General features: G+C 45.1%; 1 protein-coding gene across 1 annotated transcript in view; it reads left to right on the plus strand.

The window, feature by feature from the left end:
- The first annotated feature begins 8,123 nt into the window (after positions 1-8,123).
- Positions 8,124-21,889, plus strand: part of MFAP1 (microfibril associated protein 1) — a 30,681-nt gene continuing 16,915 nt past the window's right edge. The window contains 8 exon segments of the mRNA XM_078683276.1: positions 8,124-8,357; positions 16,859-17,078; positions 20,647-20,775; positions 21,164-21,206; positions 21,208-21,231; positions 21,233-21,313; positions 21,315-21,344; positions 21,346-21,356. Of these exon segments, the coding sequence (XP_078539402.1) occupies positions 8,240-8,357; positions 16,859-17,078; positions 20,647-20,775; positions 21,164-21,206; positions 21,208-21,231; positions 21,233-21,313; positions 21,315-21,344; positions 21,346-21,356 (656 nt within the window). The 5' untranslated portion in view covers positions 8,124-8,239.

The following is a 21,889-nucleotide window of genomic DNA, read 5'->3' on the forward strand; positions in this document are numbered from 1 at the left end:
TATTCGTTCGACCCGCCAATGTGTGGGGAGTCCCTAGGCCCAGATCCTTTAGAGATATTGACTATCCTTTGATGACACACTATTTATATGCATTGACTAAAGATCTGTGTTCTATTCATCAACAGGTATCCGAGACATTGTGGCCGCTACCAGAGGGTCCAGGACATCGGTTGGAACCCGGCCAGTGGGTCCTGGTGAGGAATTATCAACGGAAATCGAGTCTGGAACCGAAATGGTCTGACCCTTACCAGATCATACTTGCTACAAGGTTGGCGGTGAAGGTGCATGGGCGCAAACACTGGATTCATGCGTCCCATTTGAAGCACCTTCCGCTTCCTTTACCCTTTGATTTGCAAAACCGTGAAGGAATTCCTAGCCAGGAAGGAGAGTCGCTGCCAAGCTTTGTGCCCTTTTCTGAAGCTCGAGAGGAGGGGCAGCCAAGTGAAGCATTGCCCTCCGGTGACAAGGAGGAGGCTCAAACAACGGAGGCCAACATCTCTGATATATCACAGGGGTCAAATGCATCTGATGCCCCTGCAGCTGAGTTGTTTTCTGACCAGGAGCAACCTGGCTGCTGTAACTACGACCTGCGGCCCCGAAAACAGCGCGGTACCACTGTTTTCCGTGGAAGAAGATATGGAAAGACTTCATTTGAAAAGTATTAGATAGGTACACTGGGGTACTGAGCGAGACACTGGACTGAACTCGTTGAGGCTTGGAATACTGTATTAAGTAGCTCTGTTCAGAAAGAAAGACTGAGCCGGGGGCCGCGGTTGTTTTTCCAGACGAAGGAGATCATTTTCTTTTTCATTCAAAGGATGGTGAGAGTCTGCCTGTGAGGCTCTAGAACGGACACAGGAAGAAGATCCCCTCTGGTGGTGTGCGTGCTTTGTGGATACAAAGATAGTTTTTGGACTTATAGAGAGGGACCGAGTTAAATTTGGACTTATAGAGAGTATGTTTCCCTTTGGTCGATTTGCGATGGAGGATGAAAGGCCACTGGCCCCTCGTCGATATGTGGATAATATGCATTTATTTTCCGGATGGTCCACCAGAGTGAAGGTGGCATTCGTTGCTTTCATTGTTATTATTACAATAATTATGATGTGTGTATTCGTATATTTAGAATTTCAGCACCCAACACAGAAGTTGTTAGGAACTACTGTTGCCCCGGAAGAGCATCTCTTCTATTCTTTGCCCCCTCACAAGGCTAGACATAGAGAAACTTATATGAAAAATGCTTTTATTGAAATGTTGCACCAGACACACAGCACCACGAATAAGACGAATTGTTGGGTATGTGGGTTACTTCCTTCAGTCATGCACCAGCATGAACTGTTTATCTCCTTGCCGATGTCATATTTAGCTAGCTGTGAAGCTGGTTCCAGTTGTTATCTTTAATGTATTCACATTATGTAGCTGAACCGAAAATTTATACTGTAAAAAGGATAATGAAGCTATTTTGAAATATATAGAAAAACATCAAGGATTTGATGCAGCAGGAAATGAGGGAGAGGGTTCTCTAGACCCCAATGCTTGTATGAATGTGTATACAGATTATAAGAATGTTACATGGCTAATGGAGGAAATGCAGGATTTTGAACTCTTTAACGACACCATGTATTTCCAACATTTTAAGGAAAGAAATGTTACGAATGACAAGGCCTTGCCGATTCCCATCATTAATACAACATCCCCTTTTTGCATACAGGGACGAGGTCATGTTACGGTAGGAAAGAGCAGTTGTAATTACACATACACTTTGCAGGTATATAGTACCCCACCTATGATCACTCCACCCGATGTATATTTCGTTTGTGGTGAAAATGCATACACATGGCTTCCCCGGGGATGGGCCGGAAGTTGCTATCTCTCATTCCTCTACCCTCCTGTGTACATCGCTCCGCCCGACTATCACCGAACTCATCAGTTAGTCCAGAAAGAAGCAGTGGGTAGCCGAAATGTTAGAAGCTATGACACTGATAGTACTGACCAAACAGATACCTCCCTACAGCAATTCGAGAATTTTAGTAAGGGCCTTGTCCCTTTCTGGGGACCTATATTCAATAGCCGCAGCATACGACGCCTGTCCTGAATAGTTGAAAACGTGGTCCAGACCACTACTGGGATTTTAACTAATATCACTGTAGAGCTTGCAGCGACGAGGCTTGTTTCGCTCCAGAACCGGATGGTTCTTGACGTCATCCTCGCAGATAGGGGAGGAGCCTGTTGTGTGATCGGCAGCTCTTGCTGTGTGTTTATTCCAGATTCCGCCCCTACCATCCACTTAGCTATACAGAAATTACATCGATTAGCCGGTGAGGCCCGTGTGGACAATGGTACCTGGTCCCTTAGTAGCTGGTTCTGGGGTCTTTTAGCCACCTGGGGTTGGAAGATATTCATAGTGCTGGCCGGAGCTTTTGGAGTGATATTCACGTGTTGCTTGTGTCTCCAGTGTGGCCCGGCTTGCTGTTCATTTTGCGCAAATCGAATGACATCTGCTTTGCATTTTTCTCTGCAAGTAAAGGTCGAGAAGCAGATAATTCAGAAGGAAGTATCGGATCTCATGCAGATCGACGAAGGGATTTTTGTAGAATAAATTGTATTGGCTATAGTAGGCCAAAAGGGCCGTCTGTTGGGATCGAATTTTCGATACCATGCATTAATTGGCCTAATATATCCAATGTAACCCCGTAATATATAATCACATAGTTAGAATGCATTATGAACTTTTAGTGGCCATAGATTCACTTTTACTCGTTCATTTCTATTGATATAACCGGAACCATTTTGTTTCATTTCCCTGTGTGCTCGTGTGGTTTCCCTGAAATCACGTGATCACCTTTGCTGGTCGAAACTCTCTCGATAGTCAGGCCGCTTATTATAGTTGTTAGTCGTCTGCTCAAGGAAACCCAAGGTCACATCTGCCTTTCTTGTGGGATGCGCACATTCTAGCCGAGCCCGTTCCTGTACTCCCCGGGCTACAGATAGACACAGAGGCACCTTACTGACCTGCCCCCAGAATAGCTTAGGCCTAGGCTACTAGCAATCAATTGTGCCTTATATGGGTATTCCTCTTGGCATACGGACAACTTGTATCTTTCCTTGTAGGGTGTCATCTTGAACACATGAAACGTATATATGCTTTGTGTTTTGAACATGTAACCAGTCTCCTCTGCGCACCTCCGAGGGTCGTGTAGACTGAGGCTCCCCTGCCAGGGCTTGTATTTTCTGAATAAACGATTGAACCTTCTCCATTGCCGACTGAATTATTATTACTGATGAATGTATATGGGCTATTGGTAAGTATAGCCTGATAGATTAATTTTGAATCCTTCAAAGGTGTAATCAATCTAGCGCACGAAGGACATCGTGGAGTGGTGGCAACTAAAAGAGCGCTTCGAGAGAAAGTGTGCTTCCCGCTCCTGGATCAGATGGTCGAACTGACTCTCAAGGACTGCCCTCAATGCCAACTGGTGAGCCAAGGAGAACCTCCAGCTCCCCTTCAAATATCCACACTACCCACTGGCGTCTGGCAAGATATTGCTCTGGATTTCTTTGGGCCTCTTCAATCGGGAAAATACGTTCTGGTCATCATGGACGAATATTCAAGATTTCCAATCGCACAGTTTGTCTCATCCACCAAAGCTGCCATTACCATCGCTGTCCTGGATGAATTATTTGCTGCCTGGGGCATACGGAAAAAAGTTAAAACAGACAATGGACCACTGTTCAACGGTCAAGAGTTCGGAGGATTTGCTAAACATCTTAATTTTAAGCATCGTAAGATCACTCCTCTGTGGCCGCAAGCTAACGGGATGGTTGAACGCTTCCTGGCCACTCTGAAAAAGACACTTCAACAGGCGGCTCTCGACAAAAAGGATCCGCAAGTTGCCCTGAAGGAAGTCTTGCGGGCATATCGCGCAACTCCACATGCGACCACTGGCAAGTGCCCTGCCACCCTCATGCTAGGGCGTCCCATACGAACCAGAATACCCACCCTGGAGGACGCTATACAGTGTCACACACCTGACGGGACGCATAGTGACATTGCCGACACTGATCGCAAGAACAAGGAGAGGATGAAGGTCTATGCTGATGCCCGGCGGAGAGCCAAAGACCTGTCCATTCAGGAAGGAGACTGGGTGCTAGTCAAACAAGAGCAACAGAGGAAAACGGACTGTCGCTATCAGGCTGAACCCCTGATAGTCACTCAACAAAAAGGAACTATGATAACCGCGGAATCTGAAAACAAAAGGATCACACAAAATGTGTCACATTTCCAAAAGTGCACTTCGGCAGTCAAAGATGCCCTTAACAAGCTATCAGAAGCTCCAGCCAAGGAGACGTCAATCTCCAGCAGTCCTCTCCTCAGACCCGAGAATCAGCTTGTCTAGTCATCACAGGGTGGAGACGTGGGAGGGACAGGAAAGGGAGGAGCGGGGAAACAGGATAAGGGGCGGAACAGACTAGGGACGGTAAAAGGAAGGGTCAAGATAATAAAGGCTGCGTTACCAGATCCACAAGCGTCGTGTCCTTATTGTATGCAAGACATGACAACTGGGTTCTCCACAATGAGGTGCAGGAGGGCGCGGTGAGACATCTCACTCCGTTTGAGAGGTGGCTGCTCACTCGACATAGTGACGCACGTCAGACTTATATAAATTTGCCAGAGGCACTCCTGACACTGGGAAGACTCCCGGCCAACTACGATGGGAGGGGGAGTTGGGTAGGGCCCAGACACAGAAAGAATGGACTGATATCTACTATAGGGCCTGACGATCAGCACGTAACGTCGCCTCCATTGAGACTGCTACTAAAGTGGCCACTTATTGGTACCTACCAACTGTAAGACTCAATAGAGGCAACCTGTCCCGAAGTCCGTAGTGTTGGTGAGTCTGTGGTTCACTGAGCACCCTTACTCATCTGCTGTGGGAGTGTCCCTCCCTGGGGGCATATTGCTGCAGATCCTTGACACCCAGATTCCCTGATTCCCGGTCTATGTTCTTCTGGGCCTCCCTAACACCATTACTTTCCCCCTAAAAATTCCAGAGGGGTAATCAGATGGCACTCGCCCTAGGGGCGGCGGTACAAAATGTTTTGACTCACTGGTGTACCAAGACAGTCCCTACACGCCTAGAATGGCTTCATAGGTTGTGGGCCATTTTGGGAATGGAAAAGATCTCTCTCTCTTTGACTCACCCAGGGACTTCCTTTCACGATCTATGGGCACCCTTTCTTACATTATTGACATCAGAGATTACGGAGCTTACCTGCCCCAAAGATCTGCGACTATTGAGACTTGCAGAGACCCCCTAGACTGACTGGCCCCAACGATTCCACTACTTAGCATACTCCATGCGGTCTTTTCCCAGATTGCCCGTCGTACTCTCTTTTCATAGATGTGTGTTCCTTCCTGGGGAGGAGGAGGGTGGGGAGATGTTTCTTCTTTTTAGGTTTCGCCTGGCGTCCACTGCGCAGCAGTGTTCGCGCAGGCGAAATCTTTTGTTTAGCAGTACGGGGCTTTGTCCCGCCTGTCTGTTCCATTGGCTAGCTTCATAAATGGAGGCTAGCCATTGGAAGAGAGATCTGTCCGTTATCCTCCGAGCATATTCGTGGGCGTTCCGTAGATTTTTTCTCATTCCGCCCCTTTTAGAACATCATGCGGCGGTGGGCGGATGGTTTTTTTTTTCTCGGCATGTTTTGGCCATTTTGGACGTGTGTTTTGCAGGGGTGGGTTGCGCGATTTCAATTTCCTTGATTTGCTAGCAGGTAAGCGGCATTTTGTACGTCCGTGGCTTGTCTTTGTTTTCTGGTTGTTTACTTTGTAGGTCTTGTCCGTGTCCTGTCGTCTCTGTGTACTGTTCTTCGTGTCTGTTGTCTTTGTTTTTGTCCTCTGGGTGTCCTGTGGTCTTGGTTTGTTGTCGTGCGTGGCCCCCCTTCCCTCTGCCCGCAGCTCTCCTCCCCGCAGCTCTTCTCCATCCCGCTCTCGCTAACGATAACGTCAAACAATTGCCCCAGGGAGCCCACAGCCTGAAAACCTCATCTCACCTACTCCCCAACCCCGCTCTCTTCATAGAACAGTCCACTTCTCCTTAACCCAATGCCCCGTTGATTAAGTTTCCCTTTGTAACGCCGAAAGCCTTCTATTACAACCCCAGTCAGTCCACTTATGGCATTCGCTTTTCCAATCCTCAAATGGCCACAAAGTCCTGCTCCCTTCACAGACTTCACCGAGTCAGTCATCTCGTGCCCAATCCTCACACAATGCCACGTATGCCGCTCTTATAGATTACCAGCCTCTGTCCATTGCAGAGTCTTTATTCTCCTATCACGAAGCCCCGTCCCCGCGGCACGGTAAGCATCTAAAGAACTAGCCCAGAAAACAGCTTACTCACCGTCACAGTTACTCCCCATGCTTGAAGCTGCTCCTCGAGGCTGGCTGTTTCTGCGGCCTCAATAACAAGAAAAAACTTTTTTTAATGAACTACATTTGTAACACGTTGCCAGGACTTCAAACCCGCTTCTATTTTTGGGAAGTTTTAAATAACGCGAAAGTAGGTATTGGAGTGCTTTACATGAGCACCAACTACATTACACAAGTACATTAGGTAATGTTATTCTTTCTGTGCTGTGCATTTCTGAAGTAGCGTTCAAACCTGTGGTATGCAGTAGTGTACGAGGTTGTTATTCCTCCACTAAAGTTGTACGCCGTCTTCTTCCCAGTTCAGTGGTATTGGTCCCTCGCAGTTACAATTGCAGCCTCTCTCGTGTAGTCAGGACATAATGTTTCTACTTCTGAGGTTTCATTTAGCTATTTATGGTATTCTGGGAGTTGTTTTCATTTGAGTGGCAGGCCGGATACCAATGGTTTGTTCAGAATAGCCAAGCACTGGAAACATGGCTGTGCTTGCTTCCCTGCCCCCTGGCTGTGCTTGCTTCCCTGCCCCCTGGCTGTGCTTGCTTCCCTGCCCCCTGGCTGTGCTTGCTTCCCTGCCCGTGCTTGCTTCCCTGCCCCCTGGCTGTGCTTGCTTCCCCGCCCCCTGGCTGTGCTTGCTCCTCCGCCCCCTGGTTCCACTTCCCCTGGCTGTGCTTGCTCCCCTGCAACCTGGCTGTGCTTGCTTCCCTGCCCCCTCGCTGTGCTTGCTTCCCTGCCCCCTCGCTGTGCTTGCTTCCCTGCCCCCTCGCTGTGCTTGCTCTCCTGAGTGTGTGTGGCTCTGTGTGGGTGTGTGTGGCTCTGGGTGAGTGTGTGTGGCTCTGGGTGGGTGTGTGTGGCTCTGGGTGTGTGTGTGTGTGTGTGGCTCTGGGTGTGTGTGTGGCTCTGGGTGTGTGTGTGTGTGTGTGTGTGTGTGTGTGTGTGTGTGTGTGTGTGTGTGGCTCTGGGTGTGTGTGTGTGTGGCTCTGGGTGTGTGTGTGTGGCTCTGGGTGTGTGTTTGTGTGTGGCTCTGGGTGTGTGTGTGTGTGGCTCTGGGTGTGTGTGTGTTGCTGGCTCTGGGTGTGTGTGTGTGGCTTTGGGTGTGTGTGTGGCTCTGGGTGTGTATGTGTGGTAGTAATTGCTGTCTGCTGAGCTCGTCCGTAGGGTACAATAAGTCTCACATTTGCGAGAGATTAAGCTATCGGCAATGTAAATGACAATGCCATTTATTTATCTGTTTTCAAAACCAACACATAAATACAAATTTTGTCATTTACAATGCCAATAGCTCTAACTTTTCCAAAGGCGAAACCATTGCATTGTAAATGCTTGTTTAACTTTACCTTTGATTGGCCGAATACCGTAATACGACTGCCGGGTTGCACCCCGATGACCAAAGAGCACAATGGCTCGTTCATTTTCCCTGTGTTTGAAATCAATAAAAGAAATGTAAATCAAAAAAAACACGATCAACATCAGACTCCTTATGCGCGTTATTATTCTATGTGATATTAATACATAGCCTTCTCAATGAGCATCACAAATCCAAAACAACTTGCACAAATACAGAGAAATGTCAGCAGGGGGAGCCCTAAAATCATAGACAATTTAGACACACGCGAACCACCGCACTGAGCGTGATTACAGACCCTGTGCTGCCATCTGCTGTTTGCTGGCTGCTACTGCCAATCTTATTCCGTTTATAGCTGGTCGCGTCTTTATGACACCGCGAGCGTACGGCTTGTTTGTGTACGTCTGAGAATACTTCCGCTTCCGGTTTGTACAGTTTACCTGGAGATCTCGGGGTCGGTGCCGGTTGTCAAAATGTCTTGGGACGGACACGCAGCTGCCGTTATGGCGGCCAATAACATCAACAACAACCTGAACAAGCAGCCGCCCATCCAGTCCACGGCGGGGGCCGTGCCCATCCGCAATGAGAAAGGTGAGGGCTGGGCATGTGTGTGGAATTGGGCATCTGTGAGAAGTAGGCAGCAAGTATTGGTCGAGGGTCACAAGTTTGGACTACGACGGTGAAACTATAGGCATAGGGTAGATAATAAAGCAACAGGACATTATAAAGAGCGTGATGCTTGAGGGTGATCAGTTTTAGATAATGGAGTAGGTTCGCTGACATGGTGATAGAAACAGCTGTTAAGTGGTTAGATAGAAGGCCTACAGGAGTATGCAGCACTTTAGCAAGGCTTTATTGGAGTAGGCATCTATTCAGGCTGGAGTTAAGCAATTTCAGTGCTTACTGTTATGGGGTTCGGTGGGGGCCACCCAGCACCTGTGGTGGGATGGTTAAAGGCTCCTTTCAGGCACAGTATTATGGGCCTGGTGAAGCAAGATGGTTGTAACGTTCACTGCACACGGGTTTAAGAGCATGGATCCCACATGGAGTGCTCTCAGTTCTGTCGGGTATGTTTTTTTTGTTCTCCCTAACCATGGGACTGGCAAATATAATTGGGTTACCTGTTCTGTGGATCAGATTGCACTCCCCCAGAGTCCGAGCATGCTTACTTCCTATCCGCATTCGTGTAGGAGGAAATTATCGATAGAGTACATCTCTACGAAGTCATGATTGTTTCTTTCTAGAATCCTGTGTTGGATGCATTTATATTGATCAGAAGAAGCAAATGGAGCTTTCTGTGTCACTTTACAGATAATGCTTTATCCTGCATGAGAACTATTGGAATGCCTCTGCATGGATCATTTTTTTTACTTGTAGTGCTAGGATGACTAACCTGGCAGTAAAGAGAAGCCATTCCGTCAGATAATATAATATGGTGGAGGCAGCCTGAAAGAATATACCAGCTTCTCTGTGGTTGTTAATGCAAATACATTTGAAGTATGTGGTTTGTCCCTCTTGAGTTTTCCATTGCTAGTGGGGCCACTTCACTGACAGATTATAGCCCAGTGATGATCTGTCCTCACAGGTAGGTCACGAAATGACAATTAACAGATACCGTGCTGCCAAATTTGGATGTTGACTGAAGTAATTGTATTTTTTTCAAACACAAGCTCCTTCATCCTTTACTGCAGGGGTAAAAAGATATTTTATATCATAAAGTATGTCATTTCATTGGTTAGCGAAAGCGCATATTTCAGAGAGCATAAATAAGTCTGTCTCTTTTCAGACATTCAAGTGACATGTCTTAAAAACGTATTACCTCGGGTACTTTTCAGTAGCAGCTACTCTACCATCCATGCTGATTATGGAGGAGTTGTCCAGACAAGTGTTAGTTACTAGCAGCCACTTTCAGCATGTCTCGCATGAATCGCAAGAAGGATTGCAGCGGCCTGGATAATTTGGGATGGGTGAAGTACTGCGTTGAGTTCCTAGGCACACCCTCGAGTTCGCGTTTTCTCTTCAGCATAGAGATCCGACCTAGCACCCTTTTCTTCAGTATGCATTTATTTCTGAACAATTATAGTATTAATAAGTGTTAATGTAACGTTCTGTGCATGTATTGTCTTGGTTTGACAGTGGTTTATTTATGTGTATAGATTTAAATATGCATAGGCATGGTGGAGAATTTGGTAAACAAATTATTTTTTTTAAAAATTGTTCATTTGTAACGCACAACGTTCACCTGGCAGGTGTCGTGGCACTATCGGAGTTCATTTGAGACTGTCAAAAAAGACTGGAGACATCCATTCTTGGTTTATTTAGGATAGAACCAGGTTTTTAGGCTCTTCCTAAAACTAAAAAGGTTTGTGCTTGAACTGAGGGAGCCTGGCAGCTTACTCCAGGCTTGAGCTGCCCTAATTCGTAAAGCTCCCCATCCGACCCTGCTTTTCCTAAACCTGGTCACTTGCATTGGGTTCGCTGATAATAATAATCCACATTTGTAAAGCGCACAATCACCCGTAAGGGTCTCTAGGCGCTGGGGGCCGTCGGGAAGATTAAGCAGGCTATTGCCCAGAGTCACATGGTGCTGGGCTAACCTGCCGCCGGAGCCGGGGATCGAACCCTGATCCCCAGATTCCAGCGTCAGTCGCCCTGGCCGCGACGCCACACTGATGACGATCGCAGCCTCCTTGCAGGTTTATTGTACGTATGTTTATCCTGTAGGAGTCTGGGTCCTTATCTATTTAGGGCCTAATGGACTGTACACATTGCTTTGAACGTGCCTCTCTCTTTCACTGGTAGCCACTGGAGTTCCTTCAAAGTTTCATTCGCGGAATCAGCCCATGATTTATTGAGGGCTAATTTAGCCGCCGCTCCTTGTATTCTACGTAATATTTTTAATAGATTGTCTGGAATTCACAGTAGAAGGGCATTGCAGTAGTCAATCCAGCTTAGAATTGCTCACTGTACCACCAGCTTTCTAGCTGGCTGTGGAAGCAAGGGGATGATTTTTTTTTCTCGGGTTTCTCATCAACCCATGACAAGTGGCCACTGTTTTGTTAACCTGAGATTACACGGAGAACTTCATATCTATCTGCTCTTCTAGATTTCGCATTGATTTTACCGGACACAGATCCACAGCTTTTGTCCATGGCCAAAAAGTTATCTCGGAGTTGGCCGGAAACTTTATTGGGGGAGTAGCACAGGAACTCTGTTTTGCATCCACTCAATTTGAGTGCGTTGTTACTGAACCAATTTGCCATTTCAGTAAGGCGGTCATGGAAGTTATTCAGCTGGTTCGGGTCTTCATTATCCAGGGATATGATTAGCTGAGTGTTGTCTGCATAGTTTATGAAAGTTAACCCAAAGGATTTCATTAGGGTCAGTATGGGGCGTAAATACACATTAAATAAAATAGGCCTCAGTGCTGACCCCTGTCTGGTGGCTTAGTGGACTAATGCGTTCACTGTAGGGGCCTGTGTTTGACCTCCTGGTCACAGGTTCAAATACTGGCAGGTCCATTCATCCTTTCATCCTTCTGAGGTTGATAAAATGAGTACCATTGAGTTGGGTAACAATAAACATCTGTTATTCAGCGCCAAGATATCCGTTGTGGTGAATGTGCGCTTTACAATTACACATGTTATGTGGCACTCCATGCATCAGCTCTGATCTGAATGGGGGGGGGGGTAGATAGCCTGCCACCTCTCTGTAAATAGGATTCAATCCATTTTAGAAAGGTGTCTTTCACCCCATTCCCTTTTAATCTATCAAGTAGGATTCGGAGGTTGACGGTGTCGAACGCCGACTACAGATCTAACACAACCAGGGCTGCTGATTTTTACCTCATCAACTCTCCTCCTTAACTAATTTGTTGCTATTGTTAGCGTAGATTCTGTGCCATGGGCTGGTCCAAAGCCCATCTGTTCAGGGTCAAGTAGGTGATTAGATTCTAGAAAGTTTGCCAATATTTTACTAGTATGTCTCTCTATTATCTTAACCAGGTAGGGGAGCTGCGAGATAGGTCAAAAGTTACTAAGATCTTGTAAGTCAGCTTGGGGTTTCTTCACTAAGAGGGTGACTAGACCATTCTTCCACCCTGCTGGAACCGACCCTGCCACAAGTGATTGGTTGCATATTTTCCATAAGGCCAGGAATAGTTCATTCCCCCTTTTTTCCAGAGTTTGTGGTATAGGGTCTAGTGGCGAGCCAGAAGAAATTGACATTGCTAGTGCCCTGAAATTCACCGTCATTTAATGAGGCTTTTTCCATCAGTTTTATACCCTGCTCCACCAGCTGTTGAGTTACGTTGTGACTATTTGGAGGTCCATGCTTTTAGGGTCTTCCGTTTGCTTTGGAGGGTTCTCTTTACCGATACTCTTTTATGATTAGTTTCACTTTGTAATGGTAGAAGTCTGACAATTTATTACATAGTTCCTGTGTTGGTTCTGCTATTTGTTTTGTGCAGTCTGGGTGAGCAAGTTCTTTGACAGTCTCACAAACGTTCTTAGTTTTCCTCACTGCAGTAGTAATGGTATTGGCAAAATAGTGGTGTTTTTTTGGCTTTTCTGACTTCTGTCTTGTAATTTCTTAATGCATCTTTCAGTTGCAACTTATGTTTATTTGTATATGTTATTCGCCATTGTCTTTCTTGTATTCTACATTCAGCCTTTCTATCCTTCTGGGCTTCCGTGTGCCATGGGACAGATGGTTAGGTCAAGCCTAGTTTTTGCTTTGGTGTCATCAGTTTTATCTGAATGAGTTCATTTATTGTGATTTTTGATTCGTAGACAGTTATAATTGGTGTATACAGTCTCTTCTTCTTGGAAGTAGTGTGTAGTATTGAAGATTTTTTCCCCTCCATGTCCCTAAGTATCGCCAAGCTCATTCCTGTACCTTCACTCTAGTGTTTTTTGAGTGTTGTCTACAGTTAAGTTCCATTAATGTAAACATGATCAGGCAGTGGTCTGACCAGTTGACCGAAACCACATCCTCTGGAGCCACCATGTTCTACTTTTAAACCTGTAATGTAGATGGTCACCCCAAATATAATCTGTTAAGTGAATTAAGTCTCTCGTTGCCCACACATTTTAAGTATGATCCTCTGTATCTATTGGATGTAAGGAAAGAGCCTGAAAGACCATGCCCAGGCTGCATCGCTGAAAGTCGATTCACATGACTAAGCCTGTGTTCCCTTATGGAAAGAGATCATATCGTACTGTATATATTCTATCCATGGGGAAAAAAATCGAAATTACCCGTTGCATACCGATTCCATATCACCCGCCATTAGTGGTTTCTTAGCATTCTGATCCACATGGCACAGAAAATGCTGCATTTTTTCAGACAAGTCTGTTTGGTCATGTTCTGCATGTTCTGGCTTTTATGTCCATGCCACTGATTAATTCTAATCTTACAGTTGTAGATTTGTTTTAGAATTAGCAGGATTTTAAAATCGAGGCTCTGAAGCACAAACAGCTCTCCATTCTTAAACAACGATTGCCTCTCAGGTTTATTTTCTGCGGTTGAACCTAGCTCAGAGTATAAAAGCAAAATAATTGACGATAGCTTGTGCTATGTTGATTACAGCACTAGTTGACTTTAGGTGATGCTTCCCATCACTTGGAACAGTGGGACAGTCGGTTTTATTGTCTAACGACACCATAGTGTGATTATGTGAATTGCCTTCTCTGATACGTAAGTAGTGTATTCATGATAGATAGTTGGCTTCTTGCTCAATGATCGTTATTTAAGCACACAATCTAAAATACAGTAAGTGTTCATCTCATTACAACACTAGTCTGCCTGTTTGGTCACTGATCTGGTCTTTTTTCCCTATTTGCTTTTTTGTTATCCAGTGTGTCATTGTCTATGCCTATTCTCTTGGAAGTAACCATCTTTATTTGATAACATGTCATACTTGTTGACGGACCCCCTGAAGTGATATTGTTTACCTCCTTTACGGCTGTACTTGCTTACAGACTTTGCTGTCTGTCAATCCCTTCAGCCAAGGCACCATTCAGTGTTTACCTGTTAAGTAGAACATATTTGGGCATGTTCCTTTTGCCTGGGTCGTGCTATCACAGTTTACCAGCTCATAGATTTTATTGGTTACTGTCACAACCATACTTACTTGTAGACTCTGTTTTTGCTCAGCATTACTCCTATGGTTTGTACGATTATTGTTCTGTCGCTATTTTCATACTCTGTTCACCCTGGTCCCCAAGTCACAGTCTTCACTTTAAATTAAGACAGACTATAGGACCTTACTTGTTTAATTCAACTCATTTCAGGTGCCCAGTATTACTGTTTTCCTTCTTCCTCAATCAAATAGTCCTTTCCATTTTCTGAAAGCAAGGCTCTCATCAGGTAGTACTTTACCTTCTCAAAAACACAAAAGTATTCCCTCTGGAACCAGGATGGCTCCTTCTGAAACACAGTGACAAAACGGGGTGGTCAGTACGCCTGGTGGCAACACACCCATTGGGACGAGAATAAGACCGTTTTCTTTATGTAACCCTCACCACTCTAGTAGTGACAAGTTTCATCATTGGGTTCACCCCAACTCCTTAAGGTAGGGGTGGGCTCTACCACATTTCAGGGAGCACTTATGCTTTAAAGATAAAAATCCTCACCCACTCCAAAGGTATCCTTTATTCGTGGGGTGGGAGGTAAGTATGAAAATAGTATGTAGGGCTAAAGGATGTTCCCCTAAAACACCAACATGTTTCAGCCCTTTCCTAACAGCCTGCGTGAGGTCCGGGGTTTTCGTCAGGGTGGTTAGTGATGAAGTCACTTCCCCCGAAGACGTGAATAACGTGTGCATGCAATTTGCATGTGAAAGGATTAGAGAAAGGCCTATACTTGCCGCCGCATTATGACGGAATTACCTGCAACAAAAACATGGTAGAAAAGTACATGCTGTAATTTATGCTGTAAAGCCAGAGGTTAACATACTGTTGCAGAGATACTTAACAGTGAAGTCCCCAGGCAACCAAATGCCAATTGTGACAATAAAGATAGAATAGCACTTTGTTCAGTGATCCCAGTGATACCAAACCAGATGCATTTGCTTTAAAAACTGTTTACGTTCAATTGTAAGTCAAGGTGAGTTAATTGAACGTGAATTCACACATATGGTCTCATACGCAAAAAAAACGCCCTCAATGTAGGGTTGCTCACACTTACACGAGCATCCAAACTCTCTCGTGTAAAAAGTATGTATTGTCAAGATTTATAATATACAATTTCGTGTTTGGGGTGATAGTCACCCACCCAATTTTAAAAGGGGCATCTGCTTCCACAGGGGCATTTGAGGGAAGCCTTGTAGCCACATTCTAGGTATAGAAAAAGGGGGAAATGCCAGAATAAAAAAAAATTAAAGGTGCATGGATGCAAGGCTCCGTTAAAGTAAGCATCCAGCAGTATCCTCCGCCACGAAGAGCAAGATAACTTACTTCATCAAAGCTCCTGTCCCTGCATAGAACCTACTGCCAGTTCAGATCCCATTCTTGCAGTAGCAGTAAAGGATCTGGTGCTCTGTTTAAGTATCGTGCCATTATCGAGATCTGGAATGGTGTTTCCGTGTGTTGCCCCGCCTGCCCTGACGTGGAAGATGAACATTGGTTGTAGCGCGGGGGCTCGTCCAGGACCGAAGTCTGGACGTTCCTCATTGTATATGGAAACACAAGGCTTCCGTGTGAGGCCCCGCCCGATGGAACGAGCGCAAACGTCATATGTGTGATGCTCGTTCAATGCATCACATTATCAAGGGCAGTAGTAATGATTTGTATAGCAGATGCAGCAGAATGGACGCTCCCAAGAGAAGGAGGGGCGTCAATGTTAGCGTGCACATGTGAGATTATTACTCGTGCTACATGAGATCATATTAGTTGAAACACAGACGTAGATCCCATATGAGATGCACTTTGGGTAATGTAGTTCAATATTCCATTTATCATTGCACCATGGGTTGCCTTATTTAGGCATGTGTAGTGTGAAAAAAAGGAAATTATGTCATTTGCCTAATATAAGAGGAACGATCACTAAGCTGGTTTACAGAAAAATGGGGTATATTTAAAAGCAAAGTGCACATATCTAAAAAAAAAAAGGCGTGTGCACATTAACAGCTTGTGGTGGTGAACAGCCCGTTATTAAGATATCGGGTAAATGTAGGGCACTGAAGGTGCTGCCTGAGTAAGTACAGAAACGGGGCAAGAGAGGCAAACGTGTGAAGTTTCAATATGTCAGTTGTAATGTTTGCAGAGTATCAAGTGGATATTATTCTGTATGTGATAGATTGGAATACAGCCAGTTGGGTAGAGTGCCATGTTGTAATGCTTGTCTAAGACAGCTGTGGTCTGAAAACACTCTTTAATATAAATTGTTCAGCTGGTTCCAAGGGATATCGTCATTGAGTCCTTCTCTATGTATCTGTAGACAGTGTTCCATGGTGAGGAGTCTCTTGTGTATCCCAATTACCTGTGGTAATTTTTCAATGATTGTCCATCTGAGGTCAATATCTGTGTTTGCATCTCTAGGAAGTGGGCAGTGAGCTTGGTTGTGACTCTTTTACATCTGATGTTGCGTCTGTGATCACTGATGTGTAGTTTTACATTCCTGGTGGTCATTCCAATATACTTCAGGTTGCATGGGCAAGTAATCATATAGATGGCGTTATTACTGTTGCAATTGGTTTGTACTCTTTGTTCCCATGGTGTATCAGTCCCAGGTCAATTGTTTTGGTGTGAATTGTGAGTGGGCACATTGAACAATTCCAGCATGGGAAATGCCCTGTGACATGGGGTAGTTCCCCTAGTGTACTCTTAGTTTGTCACATTTGTTGTGCTGGTACTGTGTACCAGTCTGTCTCTGATGGTGCGGTTCTTTTGGTGAAAAAATTCAGCATTTGTAAAGTGCATCTCAAAACTTTATACATCTCAATTAAAATGACTGCTCATCTAACACTGTTTAGAGTAAAAGTTGACTGGCTGTTGTTATTAATTCACAACTAGACCCTACAAGCACTGTAGGTATCATGGAGCAATGTCTGACTGTTGAATGTAACAATGACATTTGCTCCCTGTTTCTAGGTGAAATCTCGATGGAAAAGGTGAAGGTGAAGCGTTATGTCTCTGGTAAAAGGCCCGACTATGCTCCTATGGAATCCTCTGATGAAGAGGATGAGGAGTTTCAGTTCATCAAAAAGGGAAAAGAGCAGGAAGTTGAGCCTGAGGAGCAGCAAGAGGAGAGCACCAGCGACCCCCGTCTGAGACGATTACAGAACCGTCTGAATGAAGATGTGGAAGAAAGGTAATTTTCTGTGGTTATCAGGCTGCTTTTGCTACTTATAAAAGGGAGGGATCTACACCACTGTGATGTGAACTATTGAAAATCATCTCAGGAAATGTATATGTTCCTCTCTGATTGCAGAGCTAGACTGTGTTTCCTAGGACGTTCCAATCTACTTATCGAGTCGCATTTTTAGGGACTGTGTTATGGTATGTTGATTTGTATAGCACAATAATCACTCTAGGGTAGCCAGGCAGGTGCGTAGGTGTGTGGTCCCGTAGTTGCTTATAAGAAGCACAGAATTCAAAAAGTGAGGAGGCGGCTCTGATGTCTTGAGGGAAGTCATTCCATGTCTTGAGTGCGATGTAGGAGAATGAGTGACCTCTGGTTTTGCAGATGCGGAGAGTATGCAAGAGTTAGGAAGAGCATAGTGTCTGGTGGATTGATCGAAGTGTATGTGGCTGTTCAGGTATTCTGGTTCTGTGTTGAGTAGGGCTTTGTATGTGTGCATGAGAAGTTTGAATTGGATGTGCTTGTGAAAGGGAAGCCCAGTGAAGCTTACTGTGTTACAGTGTGATGTGGGTGAAGCGTGGAAGGTAGAGTATGAGTCTTGTGATGGTGTTCTCCGTGTTTTGGAATTTGTGCATGAGTTATTTGGAGATTCCGGCGTAGAGAGGGATGCCGTAGTCCATCCTGCTGGTGATATGAGCTTGCGTGGAGGTTCATCTGGTATTCCGAGGCAACCATTTGAAGATCTTTCACAGCATGCATAGGATGTGGAAGCAGAGGGACACGCTGCGTCGACTTGAGCCGGCAATTTGAGCTTGTGGTCTAGGATGCTCCCTAGATTTCTTGCGCGGCCAATGGGTCCTAGCTTCAACAGCCACCGGGGGCGGAGGGGGTACCATAGGGCGCTCTTGTTGCTGTAGACCAGTACTTCGTCTTGTCGGAGTTGAGCTTCAAGCATTTTGTTCACATCCAGTCTGCTACAATGATCATGCAGTTGGTAAAGTTGGTTCTAGTGGTGGTTGTCTTGTCCGTCAGGGAGAGGATGAGTTGGGTTTCATCGGCATAGGAGATGATAGTGATTGTGTATGATCTTGATGTTGGCAAGCGGTGTCATGTTTTTTGATAAAGTGTGGGACTGAGTGACGATCCCTGTTGGGACTCCCCATATCCGTTTCTTCATCTCGGATGTGAAGAGTGACAGCCTGACTCTTTGGGTTCTTCCTGTGAGGAAGTAACAGATCTATTTTAGAGCGGATCCTTGTATGCCATTCTTGTGGAGTCTTCTGATGAGGGTGTTATGGGAGGCCGTGGACCGGTCAAGCAGGATGATGGCCGCTATTTCTTTTCCTAGATGATTTGAATGCCGTTGTTGGCCGCGATGGGTGCTGTTTCAGTGCTGTAGTTCTTTCTGAATACTGAATAAGTGATGTTTAGAAGATGGTGAAGTTCAATGTGAGTTACTTGTTGATGGCCTTCTCAATTGCTTTGGCTGGAAAGGGGAGCAGGGAGATGGGTCCGAGGTTGATTTGGGTCGGCTATGGGCTTTTTACGGAGGTTGTTGATTTATTCAAGTTTCCGTTCATCTGGGAAAGTGACAGACGTGGAGCTGTTAATGATGTAGGTCAGGGTGGCGCTGTTCCTAGGCTGTAGATGTGGTGGGGGCATGAGCCCACTGGGGCCCTTGAGTGGATGGTCCGCATGATTGCTGCTGTCATTTCTGGTGAGTATTATCTATTTGGTCAGGTAGCTGTATCGGTTAGTGCTGGGTAGGTTAGCAATGAGTTCTCTGGGTTTGGGTTGGTGTGCAAAGTTGCTGTAGATGTTTGCAACTTGCTGTGGAAGAAGTTGGATAGGTTGTTGCAGATGTGTCGGGAGGCAGCAATGCTGTTGACAGTGGCTGAGGCTAAGGTGAAATCCTTGAGGGTCAAGATCTCCTTGCAACTGTTGGAGCTTCCTTTGATGCGGTCCACTAGTGCTTTTTTTCTTGGTGACTTACTTGCTGGTGATAGCGTCTCAGTACAGTCTTGTAAGTAGTTCTCCTGATGGTATCGTAGCTGGCTGTCCATTTCCTTACTAGCTATTTACAGAATCTGTTGGTTTTTCGGAGGTCTTCTGTGTACCAGCTGGCCTGCTTGTTTGATTTACTATGGTGTTTGGGTTTGATGGGTGCAAGGGAGTCTGCACAGTGTTCGAGGAGTGCAGTGGAGCAGGGGTTGTTTCGGTCTTCCCGGTGAAAGTTCAGGTCACTGAGGAGAATGTCTGGAGTCGATGGTGAACAGAGTGACGAAGTTTGTGATGAGGTTGGTAAAGATGGCTTGTGGTCAGTAGGCAAGGGTTTTGTTCAGGGTGAAGTTTTCAGACATTTGCAGCTTGAAGTGCAGGTGTCCCATGATTGGGGTGGCGTTCTCTGTGGATGTTGTGCATTTGATGTATTCATTGTAGTATTTGCTTGGGGGCGGGCGAGGGGGGTGGGTGGCTGCTGGAGAACCGGCAGTGGGTGCAGGTGTAAGCTACCATGGTGTGAGAAGCGGCAGCAATTGGTGGAACAGCGTCCAGGGTCTAGGACCCTAAGAAGTGCTGCTGAGTATCGCTAGGTGGTGATCGAACCATAGTTCCTGGCACTGGGCACAGTTCAGGCGCAGATGGGCTTGCAACTTCATTTGTATTTATTATGTTTAATTTCCTGTGACTTTTGGACACAACAATACAGCACAAAGGTAGAAAGGTGTTATTAATATTTTGAGTTTCTTTGTCGCAATGCATTTCAGCACTACGTTTAGAACGTGTAATATAACTTCTGCACTACACTCAAGTATTGTTTTCTGCGTCTTTTCTACAGTCCCCTTTGAGGTAGAGTTTTTGTGAATTATTGGGATGTGATTTCCCTACTCCTCTTTTCTTATCTCCAAGTTTTGGCCCATATATTCCAGTGTTGCCAATACAACATAGTGTGCAGTGCTATATTCAGACACGGAATTGGAGTTCTCACACCTTTACTCTCAACAGAATTACTGTTTTCAGTAAAAGCCCTATTTCTTTTTTTTCAAGCAAGCAAACAGAGGTACTCCACTTACCGTATGCAACAAATCAAATGTGTGATCAAAGCTAGTTCATGCCTCATTGAAAATGCTGTAGTAGAGTACCATTCCAATAGAACTTGACACTCGTTACAAAGGAGTTTTTAAACAAAAGGTGAGCGTTTAGTGGAGGATTTCCAGATGTGTACCTAGTTTCTAGTATAAAAACCTCTTTGCTGATATGTAGTTACAGTCTCTTGCTTGTATTCTTTTCCTCAATTTCGAATGACTCTTGACTTTGAAAATCTTTTGTAATTCCAAAAGAGAGAGCTCTCTCTCTTTCTCTCTCTTTCTCTTTCTGTTTCTTTCTCTTTTTCTCTTTTTCTTTTTTTCTCTCTCTCTCTCTTTCTCTTTCTGTCTCTTTCTGTCTCTCTCTCTCTGTCTCTCTTTCTCTCTCTCTCTCTCTCTCTGTATCTCTCTTTCTCGCTCTCTCTCTCTCATATAATATATATCCAGGTTCTAAAATGTTATATGTTTTCAATTGAGCTTCTTTTTGTGTTTAGATTGGCACGGCATCGAAAAATTGTGGAACCCGAAGTTGTGGGTGAAAGCGAATCTGAGTCTGAAAAAGAGGAGTGGCATGTGGAAAGAGAGGATAGTAGTGAGGAGGAGGAAGAAGAGATTGATGATGAGGTGTGTATTACATGATTCAAGTAAAAACACTTAGTGGTAACGTAATGGTGCTGCTATGAATTTGGTAAAAGTACATCCACCCTTGTTCTGCACAGCAGGCGGTGGTATCTTGCTTATTTGAGACACAGAGCTCTGAAGTCAATTATGTATGTAAGAATTCAGCTCTGCTCATTTGTACATTGGATTCTAGGATACTTGGTGTCTGTCAACGATGGCGCTTATCTGCATTATTATTTAACTTCATAACATAGTGAAATGGGCTAAAGTTCTGCTGACAGGCCTCAGAAATAACAAAATACATTTCTAAAGGGCATGTTGGTGCTTTGGGCCAGCTCATCTAATTTAGAGATTTTCAGAGGTGAATCATTCTGACTTTTCCTACTTAGTGGAAATTGAGCGGAGGCGTGTCATGATGCGCCAGCGAGCTCAAGGAGCGGAAGAATGAGGAGATGGAGGATTATGGAAGTGGAGGATGAAGGACGTTCTGGGGAAGAGTCTGAGTCGGAATCGGAGTATGAAGAATACACTGACAGTGAAAGATGAAGCAGAGCCGCGACTTAAGCCAGTTCTTCATCCGCAAGTATGTGTGATATTGGTCTGTCCATATTTAAAACCACATAAAAATAATAGCAAAATCGTTCAGCACGGTTAAAGTAGGAAGCAGGCTCTTTGTGATATAACAGTAACCTGATATACTTTGTAATGAGTCCAGGGTTCCCCTATAAGTGGACAGGGGCTTGCTCTAGCAATACCATGTTGGTCAAGCAGCCTTCGGCTTAACTGAGAGGAGTTCAAGATATCTGCATATGCACACAATGATCAATAAAAGACACCCACGACTCAAGAAGAATGCCACACCCATGTATAACAATCATTGGTAAATGCATTAGGTTTCACCTCTGGAATTAATTATAAGAGGTGTGGGGAAGGTTGGTAAGTGCCTGAATGCATGGTGATTGATGTAGATTTTTCATTTGCACTCACTCTGAAATGGCAGATAACTTTACAGGAAAGTTGGGGGCGAACTAGGGTAAAACCCTACCGGTCTAAGTTCTTCCTTGTTCAAATATGCCCATTGAGAAAACCAGCACAGCCAGAGTTCAGATCAGCTGG

The sequence above is a fragment of the Lissotriton helveticus genome, chromosome 3_1 (assembly GCF_964261635.1).
Source record: "Lissotriton helveticus chromosome 3_1, aLisHel1.1, whole genome shotgun sequence".
Taxonomy (NCBI): Eukaryota; Metazoa; Chordata; class Amphibia; order Caudata; family Salamandridae; genus Lissotriton; species Lissotriton helveticus.